Source organism: Petromyzon marinus, chromosome 40, assembly GCF_048934315.1.
Source record: "Petromyzon marinus isolate PM22_M1 ecotype Great Lakes invasive population chromosome 40, UKy_Petmar_22M1.pri1.0, whole genome shotgun sequence".
Classification (NCBI taxonomy): Eukaryota; Metazoa; Chordata; class Hyperoartia; order Petromyzontiformes; family Petromyzontidae; genus Petromyzon; species Petromyzon marinus.
Window position 1 is genome coordinate 5,620,757 of NC_133706.1, and position 21,193 is coordinate 5,641,949.

Below are 21,193 nucleotides of genomic sequence, written 5' to 3' on the forward strand. Positions count from 1 at the left end.
TCACGACCAGTTCAACTATCACTCACCACTGAGATTAGCTATGGCCAGGCATCGAACTCAGTTCACCTGGTTCATTCTTCAGTGCACTAACCAGAGTGGCATATTTCCACTCCAGAATGTCAACCTTGAAAATAATCTCATGCCCAATACTGTGTGGATCAGAAGTTACTTGAAGGGGTCTCAGAGGTAGCTCTATGATATTTGCTTCCACGGGCCATCCTCTAACATGACAGGTCACGCTTCTACAAGATATCAAATTGGTTCTGTCCAACGGCACAACACTGATAAAACAATCGAGATAAAAATGCCACGAGAAAAAAATATTCAAGAATATATTTATTTTTCTAAATATGCACAGCAATGTTATTTGTTGGTCTTCGTTTCCGTGTTTTAACCATTGCACGGTACAACAGACAAAATCGTTCGCTGAACACCACTGGATTGTCTAATCATTCGCCACACCTTGTCCCAGAATCACAATAGCTAAACCAAGCTAAGCAGTTTTATTAAATCACTTCAACAAGAGGTCTCAAAGAGCCCGCATTGTTTAATTAAATCATTTAAATTTACAAAAAAAAACCACTTGCTTAATTTCAACGCGCGATTGGAAGCATGCAAAATTAAATCCTGATCAACAGGGCGTTAACTCAACCCACCATCAACATCCATGTGTTGTCTATAAAACGAGTACCACTTTGTGGGAAGTTAACAGTAGGTGTGCTGTGGATATATTGGCCCCGTCATAGGAATGTGGAATTCCAACCACTGATTCAGGACCCACATAAATGCTATGAACTGCACTATACTCACTTGAGCATGAAGGCACTTTGGTCAGCGAATGAAAAATGCTCACAGAAAGATTTAGCTTTCCCAGGCAACAAAAGATGCATTTGACCTTTTGACTATTAACAGCGACATTTCAATTACAACTCGGGCGTAAATATCTGCGAACACAACATTTGTGATCACAGTCAAATCTGATTCGCAGTCAAGATCAAGTTTTTCACAGCTGCGCAACGGGTCGACCATATTTTCTTCAAAAGTTTATTTTGTTTCAGTTTCAAGTTTACTTTATTAAACCAGATGAGAACTCAAGACACCAGAAGAGTCTCGTTTGCAAAGAGTGACCCGGATTGGTGTACGATTCGTGTAATCTCCCCACCCCCCCCCCCCACCCCGAGTAGTGTAAATTATACAACCGCCAATTACATTTTAAAGCCACTTGCAATTACAGACTTGTAGAGAGAACACCTCTGCGGTTGATTGGACCTCTCCCAGCCCTGGACCCCGTCCCCCGTCCTCCCGCCATCAGCCCCCCCCCACATGCACCGATGTCAGCCGCTCCCCCTCTCCACTCTATTTGGCCGCGTGCTTCTTCGCGATCTCCATGTACTCAGTGACGTCATCAGGCGAGCCGAGCACGATGGGCGCGCGCTGGTGCAGCGAGTCGGGTTCGATGTCCAGGATGTGGCGCGTCCCGTCCGTCGCCATCCCTCCCGCCTGTTCCATGATGAACGCCATGGGGTTGCACTCGTACAGAAGCCGCAGCTAGGAGAGGGCACGCGGTGTTGACAGTTGTGCGCGGCGCATTTCATTTGTAATTCCAATAACGTCAACGCAATTTGTAGCGTGCGCAATATTTCACAAACGAACGTCACAGGGTTGAACGCCATGGAAGTGCACTCGCACAGCAGGCGCAGCTCGGAGAGAGGGCATGGGGTGTTGACAGTTGGGTAGTGTATTAATTGATAATATTACTAATGCAATTTGTAAGACGCACAATATTTCACAGACACGAACCTGGCGGCGGTGGATTTGGACCGAGTGGTAGCGGGGTTTGCTGATAGTTGCAGAGGTTTGCGCTTAAAAATCCGGCAGACCGCTGTGGTTATTTACCGCGGCTGTATTAATAATAAAATACGGACGGTTCGCTTCAGTGGATGCTAATGATTCCCTGATGCCGTTGGAAACGAGTAGGCCATTGTGTGCCGGCATCGTGGTCCGAAAAATTGCACGCAGTTCACTCGTGAGGGTTGATACGTAGCAATCATCGCCCCCAGCCGGGAAGACGAATGGCAACGAAGCTCACGGTCCAACCTAAAACGCATCCACCGCACAAACCATGACAGGTGCGGTATACGTGATGCGCAAACGGACAATTAAAAATCCTCCAGCGTGCGACTGTGGGGTCATCCAGAACAGACCATACACAACATATAACAACGCGATGCCCGATCCACAAATATGAACGAGACATCGCAGCAATACACTCCGCTGCTCCTGACGCGGTTATCTGTCTTGACAAAACCTGAATATGAATTTGTAGTTGTTGCTCTGCGTCTACATCAGCCGTACGAAAGAAGACGATGGACTCGATGAACAGACAGGCGAATGCATTCACCAAAGGTTACATTCACACGCTCACTCGAGTGACTCACCTTGCCCTTGGGGCTCTTGCTGTTGGCGGGGTAGAGGAAGATGCCGCCGTACACCAGTGTGCGGTGCACGTCCGCCACCATGGAGCCCACGTAGCGAGCGCCGTATGGAGAACTGCCATCCTGCAAGACAAAGACAAAAATCCCACCGTAGAGCTGTAAGAGACTGTTGGGGCAAGTGCTGTTAGCGAGCGCCTATGAAGGCCGCCACGGCACACGGTGGTGAACACCACGCCCGGCCGCCTTTGTCTCCCCAGTGGCGATGTTTACAGACTGCACCAGGTACTCATTTGAGGCCTGCTCGACCTGGGGGAGGCCCAGGAGCAGTTCAGGTAATCATCACTGGTGTGGGCCGAGAGCGGGAATCGAACTTGGGTCGCCAGGTTCGTAGCGCAGGGCGTTAAACGCCGCACCACCACTCCCCACTGCCATCCTGAGCATTTGGCTGCCATAAATGTCCACATGATAAGCCACTTCGTTGAGCTATCATGGCCAGGTCGTTCCTGATATATAGCTCAGTGGGCCGTATCTGGCAAAATAAAGAAACTAGTTTAAACAGCGAGTGAGCGCGCCACTCTCTTCACTTCGCACCTCGGGGAACTTTTTCTTCTGCACGTACTCCGTGACGGCCGGGTCAAAGTACTTGGCGTAGCCCTCGTTGAGGCTGTAGATCTTCCCCTTCTTCTTGATCCTCACGTTCTTCTCCGTGAGGATGAACTCTCCAATGGCCTGCGGTGGGACACACAAAATAACACGAACCTCTCCCGCGTCCCCCGCAGAGGCATTTCAAACAAAAAGCAAGTGCCGCTCTGTACTCCTGGTATCTGCGTACCAATTCATCGCTTATTTTAGACTCTTATATGTTTTATGCAGCTGGCTGGAGTAAGCCATGCCCAGTCACTAGAGGCGCTACATTCTCCACAATGTCAACAATTTGCCCCCTACCCACCCAGAAATTTGCTGAGTTGTCACAATTTAGGGTCGGGCGGCGACGTGGCTTCGCGGTGGCGCATTCGTTTCCGCAATGGTTCACGGTTCAAATCCCACGGCCGCCCTGATTATAATTACTCTGCGGTTGCAACTACTATAATAATAGTAATACTCCGTGCAATTGGCTGCACAGTGGAAGTTAAAGATCCCCCATCATCATCATTCACAAGAGTAGGCGATTGCGGACTGGTGTCAGGGTCCAAATTTGACAAATTCGAAAAGTACTGATGCCTCGGGTATCTCTAGCAGATGAGACCATCCTGATCTCGAATTCTTTCCTGCTTAAAGCAAAAACAAACCGAAACAATACAATTCAAGAATCCACTCTTTATTTTTACAGCCCTTGTTCATTCCAATATAAATGCGGTCGCTCAATATAATTGCATGCAAGTATATATATATTTTGGAATGATACGCATGTGCGCGAGGGCGCCGAGGCAGTCGCATACCGGGTCCAGCATGAAGCAGTTGACGCCCTGTCCTGTCGAGAGCGTGAGCAGCGTGGCGCTGCCGTACAGGGCGTAGCCGGCCGCCACCAGCGTGCGGCCGGGCTGCAGTGCGTGCTTCGCCGTGGGCTCATCGTCCGTCGTCTGCAATGAGTGCGAGAGATGGAGAGAGAGAAAGAGAGAGAGAGAGAGAAATTTGGGGACGCTGGCTCACAACGGCCGTGTTGGATAGTGGACTGAGCTAGCAAACGAAGAGCTCTCGGGGGTTTTAAAAACTGGTTCCAGCCTCCTGTGATATCACCGACTTCAAATTGCTGTTGAGTGCTTGAATTGCACTGTTAATTTGTAAATAATATGAATCGTAATGGTCTATTTTTACCCAGGCTAGATTGTCAGCAAGGGGTAGTGCAGCCAAAATGTATTGTTGTAACATACTATATGTTGTCCTTCCCCTGCGCTTCCAATGGTTGGCTACGTACGGTGCGAAAGTTCAACATACATGCTCCCATATATATTCTTTCCGACTCACCAACCGAGTTTAACACGTAGGCTTTCGCAACCCACACTGATCAGCGTGCTGGAGTATATATAATCCCGACGATCCTCGTGGCATGGGGAGGGCCTCATCCAGCAGTGGATTGACAAATGGGCCGTACATTGTACATTTAGTCAGGAAAGCCTCTCTTACTTTCAATACTTTTTTTCAGGGGGGCACTGAATAGAGGTGTTTGGTCAATTCTATTGGTGAGTATTTGTCATGTACGGGGTAAACAGCTCGAGAACCGGGAGAAACCCCACTAAGAAAACTATGGCATAATACACAAAGATCCGCAAAATAAAAACAATCAAATATTGTACCGCTACCTCCCGGCCACATTTTTCTTGGCTAGGCATCAAACAAAGATGGTCACTGCAACACGCTCTTTCAGATGCGCTTCTGCGGCCATCTGGAATGATCTTCCTTCAGATATTCGCAAGTCACTGGGAGCTGTGCACTTTCAAATCTAGCTTGAAAATGAATTTCTTTAGACCTACTTTTTGTGTTTAGTTTGTTGACCTTCCCCCACACCTCCTATTAGCACGGTCGGCTACGTACAGCGCGAAAGAAGTTCAACATACATACCTTGCAGTCAAAGCTTACAACACCTGGTATTCCTTTGGCTGCCACTATCGTCAAGTCTTGACTAACTGTCCTCATCCTTTCTAGTGATGCGTCTTGCCCAAGATCACTACGTTTACTTAACGGTTGATGTCATGTCTCTCAACCCACTTGTGTTCCCTCATACACGCGTTTTACTCTTCCTGTCTCTCAGTGTAATTCCCAGCATGCACTTCTCCAACGCTTCTCTTTGTGCGCTTTTAAGCTTGTGTTCCACCTTTCCTTGAATCACTGTCCATGTTTTCCGATACACGCATCATCGCAGGTAATATTAACTCATGAAAAACTTTAACGTAATTATCAAAGACCGTTACGCCTAGCCTTTGCCGACAATTAAAAGGCATTTGACTCAAGTGGACATTGATGTGTGTTGAACTTCTTTCGCACTGTACGTAGCCAACCGTGCTAATCGGAGGTGTGATGCAGTCATGCAAACTCCCACAAACCCAAGGCCTTCATAACAAAATATATACTTACAAATAACAGACACCATTTACAAAACAACAACAACAGCTGAGAGCGTTACACACTAAAAACTAAGAGAGGGGGTTGTAAAAAAAAACACAATCAAAATTCCTAAATGGTGCACAGCCTTGGCTGCTCACCAATGCAATACTCCGTTGTTGAACTTTGATCCTCAAGCTCAGCTCTTTTCCCAACAAAACGCCCACAAATGATCATAGCACAGCGCAATGGTCGCAAGACTATAGTCCGAGCGCGCAGCCGCAGGACGGGACACAAACAAGATAAAGGGCAGTGAGCAAACAACACCAGATAGCTCCCCCCCACCACCCTGGGTTCAACAAATGGACCCAGCAAATTGGCGAAGCGAGACAGCGTCCTTCTGAAAAGTCTGTAAATAGGTTTGAGATTCAACAAAAAAAACTAAATTATTAGAAAAACACACACTGGCATAACGTTGTACGGTACGGTGGTGCAGTGTAATCTTGCGTATCTGACTCGCTGGTATGGGCGAATATGTGAAAGGGACGGATGTCCGAAGATTTATAGAAAATGATAGTTACACTGCGCGCAATTCCAGTAAACGTGGAACCATTGGATCAACGTTGGGCTAACGTTGGTCTATATGTTCCAACCACATGCCAATGTTGGCTCAACGTTGCATGTTGACTGGGTAGGGGAGTGGGACAAAAATAAAGCACAACCCGCTTGAAACATGGAAACATTGCTTTACTGTGCTGTATAAGTACGGGAACATAGGAGAGCTTTAGAACACATGACACTGTAAAGAGAGATCCATTCAAGTGAACGTTTTAAACTCTTTCCCACACTCCCTGTATCGGATGGCAGTCATATCCATATAATGTTTTTGTTTTCAGAGCTGGAATAGAAGCAAATTTAAGTTTGAAACCAATTTTAATGATCGTTTTTGTGTGCACACATTGGCGACCTGGCTATGACCAGATCGCCAATATAAATAAATTACAGAAGTACACTGCACACAAGTACATTTCACCACCCTGAAACACCGCAGTTCCATGTCACTTCCAGCGAGAGTCCTGCATTTACAAATAAAAGCACACCCTCCACTGTTCATAGTTCATAGTTAGTTAGTTCATAGTTCATTTATTTGGTATAGCCCTGTGAGCCATTCGGCTCTTGAATCGGGTGCAACCGCAACAAACAAAAAACATGAACAAGAAAACATCTTAAAGTGATTATGTGACTGTGCAAACAGAAAATCCAGGAAAAAAATATCAAAATATTCCTGAAATAGCACCGTATACCAACGCTGTGTGCAAAAATCCCAGTGGGATACAAGTCAAATAACAACAACAACAACAACAACCACAAGACAACTAAGATTAAGGCCATCAGTCTAACTCCGTACTACAATAAACAAAAACATGGCCAAAACAAACAAAAAACTTTTCGAAATCACCAAAATAAAAGCCATGAATGCAATGTAACAGTGATCATGGGGACTGTGACCGAATTTTTAACAATAAACTACATAAATAAATTATAACACCAAAATCTAGAGCCATATTTTAGGCCACTGAATAGCAGTGGCAGCTAGGGTTGTACAACTCCTCTAGAGCAGTTTTGAGTGAAGATCTCATAGGTAGTGATTCAAGTTGCAGTTTATTGGCAATAGCATTCCAGACCCTGGGGGCATCAATAGCAAAGGCCCTTCCTCCAGTTTTTGTACGGCAGTTGCAGGATGAGCCAGCAGGAAGAGCAGTGATGGTGTGGTGGGATCGACATCGTTAGCTGTGATGACCTCTTGACTGTGAAGTACCTTTTTGTAAATGGCAAAGATGGTCCCAATGGAGGCCAGGCAGTCGATGTTGGAGGAGCCGTCCAGAGGGTCGAAGCAGACCACGTATTTGCCCTGTGGAACGTCACAAGGCGACACGTTACACAACGCGGGTTTACACCGCGGCCTTTTAGTTTTATTATGGGACTAAACCAGGGGTGTATGGGCCAAACGCTTGCTAAATGGGTGAGCTTCCTCCTTCTTGCGAAAACTCAAGACTTTTCATCTTTCTTGGCTGACAAACCTTCACGTACATCGGTGTTTTACACAAAATACAGAGATGTGAACACGTTTATGGGCGATTTTATTTGGACCATCCTGGTGGAGTGTTCGTTTTATTAGGGCCCGGGCTGCATATCGCCCGTGACCCCATTTTATGTAATTGTCCACAACTGGTCTTGAACAAATACTCCTGCTGGACTGTGTCCCGGGGTTGTTTACCAGCCCCCTACCTTCCACCCCTCTTCACACTTGGACCGCGGCACTGTCTCTCTCACATCTAAATATTGAGCGGACACATCCAACATCACGTGATAGCACGAAAAAAAAGTATCTACAAACAAATACATTTTTTACGGGCCTTTTCCAAATGGTAGGCCTCACGTTGCCGCGGAATCGCGTGAAATATAGGTCTAAGGCCGGGTATAGCTCATCAACCGTGCAGGTTCCCCCACCCTGATCAATCAATCAATCAAGTCTTTATTTCTATAGCACCATTTCGTCCAAAAGATGCAATTCAAAGTGCTGTACAGGTAAGATAAAACATTGTTAAAAGACAAAATCAAAAGAACAATAAAAAGCTATTTCCATACAAAACAATATTGCATAAAATAAATTGCTAGTGAAGGCATATAAAAAAAAGAACACTATAAAAGTATCCTAAGTAAAAGCAAGTTTAAAAAAAGGTAAGTTTTAAATTGTACTTAAAATTGCTTAATGAATGCGAAGCCCTCAGATGCCCTGGCAGGCTGCTTCACAGGCGAGGACCATGCACACTGAAGGCCGCTTCTCTGGGAGTTTTGGTCCTGGCACTTGTGATGACTAAAAGACCAGAACCTGAGGTTCCGGGGGATCTTGTTGGTTCATATCTTAACATCATGGAAGACATGTATGCTGGCGGCCAAACCATTCAACGATTTAAAAACCAATAAATTAATTTCTATGAGTGACTGGCAGCCAGTGCAAAGACCGTGAAATAGGTGTTATGTGGGCGCTCTCTGGTTTTCGAAGGTCATCCCTCTCGCTGACCCGCTTTTCGGCTTCGACGATGATGGCTTCCTGGTTCTCCTCGGACACGAGTACGCAGGTGGCGAAGGAGGCCCGCAGCAGGTTCACCACGAGGTCGTTGGAGAGGACATCGAGCTTCTTCACCTGGTCGCCCGTCGTGTTCGTGCTGCCCGCGATCCCGTAGCTGCGCGGGGATAGAACAACGGAGGCGATTCCCATCACAACGTGGAGAACACGCAAGCTCCAAATATACAGCAGCAGGCTTGCTTCAGGGTCGGGATCGAACCCACGGTCTCCTGCATGCCAGGCGGGGTAGCTAACATCTCCTAGCCACCACGAACTTACGGATGTTTCTGCGGTGTAATGGTGAGCATGTACGCACGTTCAACTTCTTTCGCGCAATAAAAAGACAACCCTGCTAATTGGAGGTCCAGCATACTGGACCTGCAATGCAGAGCTCTTCGGTTCGATTCTATCCCCTGGGTAAGGCGGTTGAAACATCAGTGCAAGTTTATTCAATCTTCCGCACCGCCTCTGTGCACCCAGCGGTATAAAGGGGTTCGGCATAGTTAGTCGACGGGCAGGTTGTACAGCCCCCATTGTCCATCTACTGCGAGATGAGGGCTTCTTCGCACTGTGTGGGTTGTGGGGGTTCATTCAACCATTCACCAAGCTGGTCAGTGCCGGTTTCGTGGAGATGAAGAGCATAGTCATTGTTGCATAGTGCAGTATATAGATGGACTTTGCTGGACTGCCCTCTACTGACAACGCAGCCCTGCAGCAGCCGATGGCACCTGTTTTATGCACTGTGGTCACCCATCCTAGCACTATCCCAGGCTAAATTCTGAGAAGCTTATGATGACACCTGATGAGATCGAGTGCTTCCGAGGTGATTTGGCCATGTGTGTGCACTTGTATGTACCGTACGTAGCCAACCGTGCTAATCGGGAGATACTTAAATGCATTCGTAGCGTGCAATTGCAATAAATTACTCTAAATTCACGCTGCTGTGCTGTTCCAAAGCGCCTAAGTACAAATGAAACAGGTTTAACTTGCTTACACAAACATCCCGGTGCGTAACCTCTGCAATTCCATCCGTCTCCTACTTCCCCACCCCTTCAACTGCACCCACAGCCCCGAGTCTTATAACCGACTCAGCAAGGGCAGAGGAATCTATGTGAGGGGTCAGTGGGGAGTTTGCAAGTTTGTAAAGCTTTTAAACGATGCGATGTCAAGTTACTTTGTGGTGCGGTGGCGCAGCGGTCAGTACACCCCCACTACGGAATCGGAGCACCACGCCTGCCGCACTCACCGACGTGGTTATGTTTGCGATCAAGCAAACCCAAACGCAACAGACACAATGTGGCGAGGCCTTCATCCAGCAGCGGATTGACAAGGGGCCGATGCGCTCTCTAATGGAGGCCCTTCCACCCGGCAGTGAAGAGAGCAAATCATTGAATAGTTACACCTTCAACCTTTATGTTCCCGACTTGGTCTACTCTGTGCTAAGGGCGCCCCACAATTTGTGCAAACGGGTTAGACGTCGTATCTGCCTTCGAGCAAATTACACCACTTGAATTTGCAGACATTCCTGTCATTCTCCTCCTTCCACTGCTGTTGCAGGTCCCTGGTAAAGTCCAGTGGAAATGCCCGCCGCTCTGAACTGTCATCGCACTATTCATCCACACTGGAAACACCCAAACCCCCAACACAAACAGCACCGCTCCAGGATCTCTCGCCGAGTACTGCCCCGGACTATTTACCCGGCACAAAGATACCGAAATCTATGCATACACGTGAACATCCTAGGGCCCTTTGTCACTCCACTTTTGAACGAGTCTCCCCCAAAACCATGAAGGTCCTGGGCGCTTTTTAACCATACAGATTGATGAAAGGTGGACAGCGTAGACACAGGAGCATAGTACAGTACAACAACTGACCTTGATTCCACTGCTGCTCACCACGTAACCCTGCAGCATCCTACAACACCTGTACGGTACGATGGTTGCCCACCCAAAGGCAACACAAGCTGACAGCACCTGCTGAGCTTACGATAGATCTGGAGATTTCATCACAAGCGAGGATTCAAATAAGTTGGTTTGCGTTGTCACGTTTTTTTTCTAATTTTCAGCGGGAACCCGGTGCGTGTTACAGGAACTCAAGAGTCGGCCACCATCCCCGGTGTTAACGTGAGCAGCGAGGACACAGAGCGGTGACGCTCGTCGCGTATTGCTGAAAAGAATCTGAATGCCACAGAAGGCTAAAAAAATACTTGATGGCTCACTTTCATTTTTGTTGTTGTTGTTGCAAAAGTGAATTGCGAGAGTCTGAACGGTTGAATGCGTTTAATGTTAAATTGGTCGAGAATGTTCTAAAACATTAACTCTGAATGGCATTTCCACTTTTTTTTGCAAGCTGACCCCGGGTACAATTGCTCTGAACAATAGTTCGCAGCATTTGTTCACGAGCCTGACTGCCGATGAGACTCAGGAGGTCGAAAGCAATCCACAGTTGCCTTGCTGAAACAAATGCTGCTCGATAATTATTGGACTGGAAACCCAATCGGCTGTTTAACTGAATGTATTTGTATTCAGGAGTGTATACAGAACCGAGTTCCTCTGCTTATATTTGCTTTTACAATATAACGCAGTTCAATAGAGCCATGTACACGAGAGAGAGAGTGTGGGCTAGCACCATTCCCAGCCACCTTTGTCTCCCCAATGATAATGTTTACACACAGGTCACCCGATACTCATTTTTTGGCCAACTGTCCTAGGGGAGGTGCACAACTGGTTCAGATAATCGCCACCGTTAGCCGTTGCTGGGGATCGAACTCACATCTGCGGGTTCGTAGCGCTGCATGCTAACCACCATGCTACCCATAACTACCTAAGCCTGCACACACACATACTAACATGAACACATTCACTCATGCTCACACACACACAAGTGGATGAACGTTCCCACTGGTTACTAATTAATAACACAGTAAATAATAATTCAAGGTCCTTAGTCAATCCACTGCTGGATGAAGGTCTTCACACTGTGACGAGGTTACTCATTACTCTTACATTTCACTCCAATCCATTGCTTACTCTTAACAGACGCTGCTGCAATGTCAAAAGGTCATTTGTTAGCCAACGCTGCCCAGATCAGGCCAACTTGTATTGCAGTACTGTATGACACAACTTACTAGTGAAAGTAATTCCTGCTCGATTGAACATACGCGGTACACAAATCCTGTTTACCCCCCCCCCCCCACCCAGTGGTGGAAGTTCCACATTCCTACGACGGGAGGGCGAGCGAGTCTCTCTATAGACCAAACCCACAAAGTGGTACTCAATGGATGCAAACAAACATCTGCGTCTCATCATCCTCCCGATGCCACTGCGTCGTCTATACTTGGCTCGTCGGATGGATTTAGAACAAGATTCTACTTTAATATCATTCGCACTGTTTGCCCCGCTAAGATAAATGTTTTGTTGTTGTTCACCTTTGAAAATGTATTCAGGTTTATTTCACCGCTCGCCGCATCACGAGCGGTGGTGCAAAATCTCTTGGCTACTCGGTGGAGGCGAGAGCTCGAAACACGCGGAGGGACCACGGTGTGTGACCTCGGTGTGACCTCGGTGTGTGTGAGACCCCGGTGTGTGTGACCTTGGTATGTGTGACCTTGGTATGTGACCTCGGTGTGTCATCTCGGTGTGTGACATCGGTGTGTGACCTCGGTGTGTGTGACCTCGGTGTATGTGACCTCGGTGTGTGTGACCTCGGTATGTGACCTCGGTGTCTGAGACCCCGGTGTGTGACCCCGGTGTGTGTGACCCAGGTGTGTGTGACCTCGGTATGACCTCGGTGTGTGACCTCGGTGTGTGACCTCGGTGTGTGACCCCGGTGTGTGTGACCCCGGTGTGTGACCTCGGTGTGTGACATCGGTGTGACCTTGGCGTGTATGACCTCGGTGTGTGTGACCTCGGTGTGTGTGACATCGGTGTGTGTGACATCAGTGTGTGTGACCTCGGTATGACCTCGGTGTGTCACCTCGGTGTGTGACATCGGTGTGTGTGACCTCGGTGTGTGTGACCTCGGTGTGTGTGACCCCGGTATGTGACCTCGGTGTGTGAGACCCCGGTGTGTGACCCCGGTGTGTGTGACCCAGGTGTGTGTGACCTCGATATGACCTCGGTGTGTGTGACCTCGGTGTGTGTGACATCGGTATGACCTCGGTGTGTGTGACCTCGGTGTGTGTGACCTCGGTGTGTGTGACCTCGGTATGACCACGGTGTGACCTCGGTGTGTGTGACCCTGGTGTGTGACCCCGGTGTGTGTGACCCCGGTGTGTGTGACCCAGGTGTGTGTGACCCCGGTGTGTGACATCGGTGTGACCTCGGTGTGTGAGACCCCGGTGTGTGACCCCGGTGTGTGACCTCGGTGTGTGTGACCCAGATGTGTGACCTCGGTGTGTGACCCCGGTGTGTGTGACCTTGGTGTGTGTGACCTTGGTGTGTGTGACCCAGATGTGTGACCCAGATGTGTGACCTCGGTGTGTGACCCCGGTGTGTGTGACCCAGATGTGTGACCCAGATGTGTGACCTCGGTGTGTGACCTCGGTGTGTGTGACCCCATGGCCGTGGGACTGGAAGGCTTCGAGGATCGCCGCGCTTACAGGTTGGCGAGGCCGGCCTTGCGCACGGCTGACGAGATGGCCTTGATGGAGGTGCAGAGTGCGTTGAGGAGCTGGGTCATCTCGCCCGTGCCCTTGGCCCTCCTGCCCTCCTCCAGCACGAAGCGAGTCAGCGTCACCACGTCCGTGTCGAAGGGGGCTTGGTCCGACATGGTCTGGGGGGGGGGGGGTTAGCGAGTTACGGTGAAGGAGTTAGCAGTGAGTGAAGGAATGAGTGAAGGAGTGAGTGAGCAAGTTAATGGGCCGGATGAATGGGTGGGTGGACGAGTGAAGGGGTGAGTGGGTGAGTGAATGGGTGGATGAGCGAGTGGGAAAGTGAATGGGTGAGTGAAATCAGTGGGTGGGCAATGTTAATGAGTGAGTGGGCAATGTTAATGAGTCAGTGGGCAAGTGGATGGGTGGATTAGTGAGTGGGAAAGTAAGAAGGTTTGCCAAGTGGGTAAGTGAATGATAGAGTGAATGGGCAAGTGAAGAGGGTGAATGAGTGGTAAAAGTGAAGAAGGGTGAATGAGTGATAAAAGTGAAGAGGGGGTGAATGAGTGGTAAGAGTGAAGGGGGTGAATGAGTGGTAAAAGTGAAGGGGGTGAATGAGTGGTAAAAGTGAAGAGGGTGAATGAGTGGTAAAAGTGAAGAGGGTGAATGAGTGGTAAAAGTGAAGAGGGGTGAATGAGTGGTAAAAGTGAAGAGGGGGTGAATGAGTGGTAAAAGTGAAGAGGGTGAATTAGTGGTAAAAGTGAAGAGGGTGAATGAGTGGTAAAAGTGAAGAGGAGTGGATGAGTGGTAAAAGTGAAGAGGTGGTGAATGAGTGGTAAGAGTGAAGGGGGTGAATGAGTGGTAAAAGTGAAGAGGGGTGAATGAGTGGTAAAAGTGAAGAGGGGTGAATGAGTGGTAAAAGTGAAGAGGGGTGAATGAGTGGTAAAAGTGAAGAGGGTGAATGAGTGGTAAAAGTGAAGAGGGGTGAATGAGTGGTAAAAGTGAAGAGGGGTGAATGAGTGGTAAAAGTGAAGAGGGTGAATGAGTGGTAAAAGTGAAGAGGGTGAATGAGTGGTAAAAGTGAAGAGGAGTGGATGAGTGGTAAAAGTGAAGAGGTGGTGAATGAGTGGTAAAAGTGAAGAGGGGTGAATGAGTGGTAAAAGTGAAGAGGGTGAATGAGTGGTAAATGTGAAGAGGGGTGAATGAGTGGTAAAAGTGAAGAGGGGTGAATGAGTGGTAAAAGTGAAGAGGTGGTGAATGAGTGATAAAAGTGAAGAGGGGTGAATGAGTGGTAAAAGTGAAGAGGGGTGAATGAGTGGTAAAAGTGAAGAGGGTGAATGAGTGGTAAATGTGAAGAGGTGTGAATGAGTGGTAAAAGTGAAGAGGGTGAATGAGTGGTAAATGTGAAGAGGGGTGAATGAGTGGTAAAAGTGAAGAGGGTGAATGAGTGGTGAATGAGTGGTAAAAGTGAAGAGGGGTGAATGAGTGGTAAAAGTGAAGAGGGGGTGAATGAGTGGTAAAAGTAAAGAGGGGTGAATGAGTGGTAAAAGTAAAGAGGGGTGAATGAGTGGTAAAAGTGAAGAGGGGTGAATGAGTGGTAAAAGTAAAGAGGGTGAATGAGTGGTAAAAGTGAAGAGGGTGAATGAGTGGTAAAAGTGAAGAGGAGTGGATGAGTGGTAAAAGTGAAGAGGTGGTGAATGAGTGGTAAGAGTGAAGGGGGTGAATGAGTGGTAAAAGTGAAGAGGGGTGAATGAGTGGTAAAAGTGAAGAGGGGGTGAATGAGTGGTAAAAGTAAAGAGGGGTGAATGAGTGGTAAAAGTGAAGGGGGTGAATGAGTGATAAAAGTGAAGAGGGGGTGAATGAGTGGGTAAAGTGAAGAGGGGTGAATGAGTGGTAAAAGTGAAGAGGTGTGAATGAGTGGTAAAAGTGCAGAGGGGTGAATGAGTGTAAAAGTGAAGAGGGGATGAATGAGTGGTAAAAGTGAAGAGGGGTGAATGAGTGGTAAAAGTGAGAGGGGTGAATGAGTGGTAAAAGTGAAGAGGGTGAATGAGTGGTAAAAGTGAAGAGGGTGAATGAGTGGTAAAAGTGAAGAGGAGTGGATGAGTGGTAAAAGTGAAGAGGTGGTGAATGAGTGGTAAAAGTGAAGAGGGGTGAATGAGTGGTAAAAAGTGAAGAGGGTGAATGAGTGGTAAATGTGAAGAGGGGTGAATGAGTGGTAAAAGTGAAGAGGGGTGAATGAGTGGTAAAAGTGAAGAGGTGGTGAATGAGTGATAAAAGTGAAGAGGGGTGAATGAGTGGTAAAAGTGAAGAGGGGTGAATGAGTGGTAAAAGTGAAGAGGGTGAATGAGTGGTAAATGTGAAGAGGTGTGAATGAGTGGTAAAAGTGAAGAGGGTGAATGAGTGGTAAATGTGAAGAGGGGTGAATGAGTGGTAAAAGTGAAGAGGGTGAATGAGTGGTGAATGAGTGGTAAAAGTGAAGAGGGGTGAATGAGTGGTAAAAGTGAAGAGGGGGTGAATGAGTGGTAAAAGTAAAGAGGGGTGAATGAGTGGTAAAAGTAAAGAGGGGTGAATGAGTGGTAAAAGTGAAGAGGGGTGAATGAGTGGTAAAAGTAAAGAGGGTGAATGAGTGGTAAAAGTGAAGAGGGTGAATGAGTGGTAAAAGTGAAGAGGAGTGGATGAGTGGTAAAAGTGAAGAGGTGGTGAATGAGTGGTAAGAGTGAAGGGGGTGAATGAGTGGTAAAAGTGCAGAGGGGTGAATGAGTGGTAAAAGTGAAGAGGGGGATGAGTGGTAAAAGTAAAGAGGGGTGAATGAGTGGTAAAAGTGAAGGGGGTGAATGAGTGATAAAAGTGAAGAGGGGGTGAATGAGTGGTAAAAGTGAAGAGGGGTGAATGAGTGGTAAAAGTGAAGAGGTGTGAATGAGTGGTAAAAGTGAAGAGGGGTGAATGAGTGGTAAAAGTGAAGAGGGGATGAATGAGTGGTAAAAGTGAAGAGGGGTGAATGAGTGGTAAAAGTGAAGAGGGTGAATGAGTGGTAAAGTGAAGGGGTGAATGAGTGGTAAAAGTGAGAGGGTGAATGAGTGGTAAAAAGTGAAGAGGGGTGAATGAGTGGTAAAAGTGAAGAGGCGTGAATGAGTGGTAAAAAGTGAAGAGGGGTGAATGAGTGGTAAAAGTGAAGAGGGGTGAATGTGTGGTAAAAGTGAAGAGGGGTGAATGAGTGGTAAAAGTGAAGAGGGGTGAATGAGTGGTAAAAGTGAAGAGGGTGAATGAGTGGTAAAAGTAAAGAGGGGTGAATGAGTGGTAAAAGTGTAGAGGGGTGAATGAGTGGTAAAAGTGAAGAGGGTGAATGAGTGGTAAAAGTGAAGAGGGGTGAATGAGTGGTAAAAGTGGAAGAGGGGTGAATGAGTGGTAAAAGTGAAGAGGGTGAATGAGTGGTAAAAGTGAAGAGGGGTGAATGAGTGGTAAAGTGAAGAGGGGTGAATGAGTGGTAAAAGGTGAAGAGGGGTGAATGAGTGGTAAAAGTGAAGAGGGGTGAATGAGTGGTAAAAGTGAAGAGGGGTGAATGAGTGGTAAAAGTGAAGAGGGGTGAATGAGTGGTAAAAGTGAAGAGGGTGAATGAGTGGTAAAAGTGAAGAGGGGTGAATGAGTGGTAAAAGTGAAGAGGGGTGAATGAGTGGTAAAAGTGAAGAGGGGTGAATGAGTGGTAAAAGTGAAGAGGGGTGAATGAGTGGTAAAAGTGAAGAGGGGTGAATGAGTGGTAAAAGTAAAGAGGGGTGAATGAGTGGTAAAAGTGAAGAGGGGTGAATGAGTGGTAAAAGTGAAGAGGGGTGAATGAGTGGTAAAAGTGAAGAGGGGTGAATGAGTGGTAAAAGTGAAGAGGGGTGAATGAGTGATAAAAGTGAAGAGGTGGTGAATCGGGAATAAAAGTGAAGAGTAAAGTGAAGAGGGGTGAATGAGTGGTAAAAGTGAAATAAAAACACACCCACCCCACAACCCACAACCCAAACCCCCAACACAAAACCCCACCAACCCCCAAACCAAAACCCACCAACCAAACAAAAAAAGTGAAGAGGGTGAATGAGTGGTAAAAGTGAAGAGGGTGAATGAGTGGTAAAAGTGAAGGGGTGTTCTGAGGAAGTGGGGTAAGTGAATGGGTCAATGGAGATAATAAAAGGGGTGGATGAGTGGGTAAGTTAATGGTGAAAGTAAACTGGTGAATGAGTGAATTCCCGGTTAGCTTAATAAAAGTTCACTAACGATCTTTTACTGCATCCCGTACAGAACGCGTGTGTTTATACGACTGTGTATGATGTACATTATGTGTGTAAACTATGTACCTTGTAGTGGGAAGAGGCGTTTTTGTTTAAGGCTGGCTGAGCGTAGGACCCCAAATCAAGGCCTAAAACGTCAGCCAGCAACAAACAGCACTGTCAGAGTTGTAACAGACAACAAATGTAACACGTGTCAAGTACAGTGCATGTAGTATCGTGTATAATACAGCACCGTGATGTGGGTGTGTATATATATAAAACATAGTAGCTGATAAAGAGTTTGTGTGTGTGCGTTGTGCATAACTGGTCCTGGTGCACATAGTTTGTGTACTGCACAGTACGTAAATTTATGTACAGTACGTAACTTTATGCACAGTACGTAACTTTATACACAATACGTAACTTTATGCACAGTACGTAACTTCATGCACCGTACATCAATTTATGCACATTACGTAACTTTATGCACATTACGTAACTTTATGCGCAGTACGTAACTTTATGCGCAGTACGTAACGTGTCCAACGCAGCCGGTGGCTACAATAGTTGAACATACAAATCCCCCTTACATTCTTACAACAACAACAAACAGCACGGACATACAGCTGCACCACCCACTAAACGTGTGCAAGTGAGACTTGTTTCAACAGCAAAGCCCCTGTACGCAATGTTGCAAAAACAGTGTGTGCCTGTGTTGTTGTATATGTGCACCTAGCCTGGCACGTGGTGGCGAGCGGTTGCTATTGTATCGGTGTGTTACTACTCTACTGTGTTGTACACTTACGATTAATGCACATGTGCTGTGTTGTACGTGTGCTGTGTTGTACGTGTGCTGTGTTGTACGTGTGCTGTGTTGTACGTGTGCTGTGTTGTACGTGTGCTGTGTTGTACGTGTGCTGTGTTGTACGTGTGCTGTGTTGTACGTGTGCTGTGTTGTACGTGTGCTGTGTTGTACGTGTGCTGTGTTGTACGTGTGCTGTGTTGTACATGTGCTGTGTTGTACATGTGCTGTGTTGTACATGTGCTGTGTTGTACTGTGTGTGTACTGTAGACTAACACTTTGCACGTATGCTGAACTTCTTTCGCACGTGTGCGTACGACGTGTATGTGTGTGTGTTGGTACGTGTATGTGTGTGTTGGTACGTGTGTGTGTGTGTGTTGGTACGTGTGTGTATGTGTGTACTGTGTTTTAAACTAACACTCCATGCACGTATGTGTGTGCACTGTGTGTGTGTTGTATAGGTATGTGTGTACTGTGTGTGTGTGTTGTACTGTGTGTTGTGTACTGTGTGTGTTGTCTGTGTGTATACTGTGTTGTGTACTGTGTGTGGTGCACTGTTGTGTACTGTGTGTGGTGTACTGTGTATGTGTACTGTGTTGTTGTGTACTGTGTTGTGTACTGTGTGTGTACTGTGTGTTGTGTACTGTGTGGTGTACTGTGTGTTGTGTACTGTGTGTGTGTTGTGTACTGTGTGTGTGTTGTGTACTGTGTGTTGTATACTGTTGTGTACTGTGTGTGTGTGCACTGTGTGTGTACACTAGGCGTGTGGTTGCACTAACAACGCCAATTGCAAAAACAAAAATGTCATCGCGAGCAAAGTTAAAACCGCACTCGAACCGCGGAAGAAGTCCACGTGCTTGAGGCGAAGCGCTGCTGGCAGAGAGAGGAGAGGTGAGAGAGAGAGGTGAGAGAGAAGAGAGGTGAGAGAGAGGAGAGAGGTGAGAGAGAGATGAGAGAGAGAGGAGAGGTGAGAGAGAGGAGAGAGAGAGGAGAGAGGTGAGAGAGAGATGAGAGAGAGGTGAGAGAGAGAGAGGAGAGAGAGAGGTGCGAGGGAGAGGTGAGGGAGAGGTGAGAGACAAGAGAGGAGCGAGAGAGAGGTGAGATACAGGAGAGAGAGAAGGCCTCCTCCACACTTGAGAGAGAGCTCCTGAATCGTGGCCCCCCTCTCGAGATGACGACTCTCACTTGTGGCTGACGTGGAGAGCAGCGAGAGAGAGAAGAGAGAGGGGGGAGAGAGAGGCTGTGGGGGTGGTGAGAGGGAAGTTTGTCCCCTGGGGAGGAGGAGGCACACACACAGCGACACACAGAGGCACACACACACAGCGACACACAGAGGCACACACACAGACACACAGGCACACACACAGAGACACACAGAGGCACACACACAGAGACACACACACACAGAGAGACACACACACACACAGAGACACACACACACAGAGACACACAGGCACACACAGAGACACACAGGCACACACACAGAGACACACAGGCACACACACAGACACACACACAGGCACACACACACAGAGACACACACACAGAGACACACACACAGACACACACAGACACACACAGAGACACACACACAGAGAGACACACAGAGAGACACACACACACAGAGACACACACACAGACACACACACACAGAGACACACACACACAGAGACACACACACACAGACACACACACAGAGACACACACAGACACAGAGACACACGGAGGGCGTGGGTGCTTCTCAGCCAATGCCGGGCCACGTCGTGGCGGTGTTTTTCTGAAACCGCCCCCCCCACCCCCCTAGGTCGACTCAGCCTCGAATGAGCAATTGGTGCGGTGCGTAAATATGGCCACGAAGGGAGACAAAGGCGGTCGGGCGTGGTGCTGGTCGCCCCCCATCCCCCCCGGTCCGTGTACCGTGCCGGCCTTCACATCGCTGCCAACCCCTTCACAGAGCCCGATCAGTGGCCGACTTTATTACAGACCAAGTCAGACCTCACCCCGTGCCCGTTGTCAATCTCAGCCTTCGTCCTACAAAGTCCCATCACGAGGGAGAGAGAGAAACACAAACAAATAAGACAACAACAATAACACAACAACAAATAAGACAACAACAATAACACAACAACAAATAAGACAACAACAATAACACAACAACAAAAAAGACAACAACAATAACACAACAACAAATAAGACAACAATAACACAACAACAAATAAGACAACAACAATAACACAACAACAAAAAAGACAACAATAACACAACAACAAATAAGACAACAACAATAACACAACAACAAATAAGACAACAACAATAACACAACAACAAATAAGACAACAACAATAAGACAACAACAAATAACACAACAAATGTTGTTGCCCGCATTGAAACGGCTGGACAAGGACACGCAGGTAAACTGTATGGGTCGACAGCTGTTGTCTTCATAGGTGCTGCTATTTCTAGCTAAGGGGCCGTCCATAAATGACGTCACGCACCTGGGGGGGGAGAGGGTCAGACATTTGTGACGAGAAGGGGGAGGGGGGGTTTGAGAAACGTGACGTCACATCAAAATGCGCAACTTTATAAATAAATATAGACAACACGTTCTACTTAATTAAATAGACTTTTTAATAAATGTTTTCTCCTACAACATCAGAGTACAGCGACACATTAAATACGCACTACAATGACAATAGTTTAAAGCGATTTGAAGCATGTTTTATATTTTTTTGGGGGGGGATGGGGGCAGAGATTTGTGACGTCATATTTGAGGGGGGGGGTCTGACTTTTTGTGACGCCGTGTGACGAGAGGGGGGAGGGGGTCAAAAATCGTCCAAAATCGCGTGACGTCATTTATGGACGGCCCCTAACAGCACTTGCCCCAACAAGTTTGTTAAGGCTACACGGGGGGGACCTTTGTCTTTGTTTAACCCCCAAGAGTGCCCCCCC

The 21,193-nt window shown here is 47.4% G+C and overlaps 1 protein-coding gene across 4 annotated transcripts; it reads right to left on the reverse strand.

The window, feature by feature from the left end:
- Nucleotides 1-323: 323 nt before the first annotated feature.
- Nucleotides 324-19,587, reverse strand: LOC116950831 (fructose-1,6-bisphosphatase 1-like). 4 transcript variants are annotated; one of them, XM_032968929.2, is made up of 9 exons: nucleotides 19,430-19,587; nucleotides 17,530-17,591; nucleotides 13,205-13,377; nucleotides 8,560-8,722; nucleotides 7,294-7,386; nucleotides 3,875-4,015; nucleotides 3,027-3,164; nucleotides 2,439-2,558; nucleotides 324-1,548 (listed from the first exon to the last, which is right to left on the reverse strand). In XM_032968929.2, the coding sequence occupies exons 3-9, from the start codon at nucleotides 13,372-13,374 to the stop codon at nucleotides 1,357-1,359; spliced, it is 1,017 nt and encodes a 338-aa protein (XP_032824820.1). In that variant the 5' UTR covers nucleotides 13,375-13,377; nucleotides 17,530-17,591; nucleotides 19,430-19,587; the 3' UTR covers nucleotides 324-1,356. The 4 variants fall into 4 exon arrangements, with proteins under 4 accessions (XP_032824820.1, XP_032824818.1, XP_032824819.1 ...); XM_032968927.2 differs by lacking the exon at nucleotides 19,430-19,587 and adding an exon at nucleotides 19,082-19,356; XM_032968928.2 differs by lacking the exon at nucleotides 19,430-19,587 and adding an exon at nucleotides 19,076-19,227.
- Between the last annotated feature and the right edge of the window lie 1,606 nt (nucleotides 19,588-21,193).

Bases quoted from the DNA above. Each gene is read 5' to 3' on its own strand.
- LOC116950831 (XM_076073053.1), bottom strand. The intron at 13,378-17,529 runs GTACATAGTTTA...CCCCCCCCCCAG, and splicing joins ACGCCTCTTCCCACTACAAG to ACCATGTCGGACCAAGCCCC. The intron at 8,723-13,204 runs GTAAGCGCGGCG...ATCCCCGCGCAG, and splicing joins AAGGCCGGCCTCGCCAACCT to CTACGGGATCGCGGGCAGCA.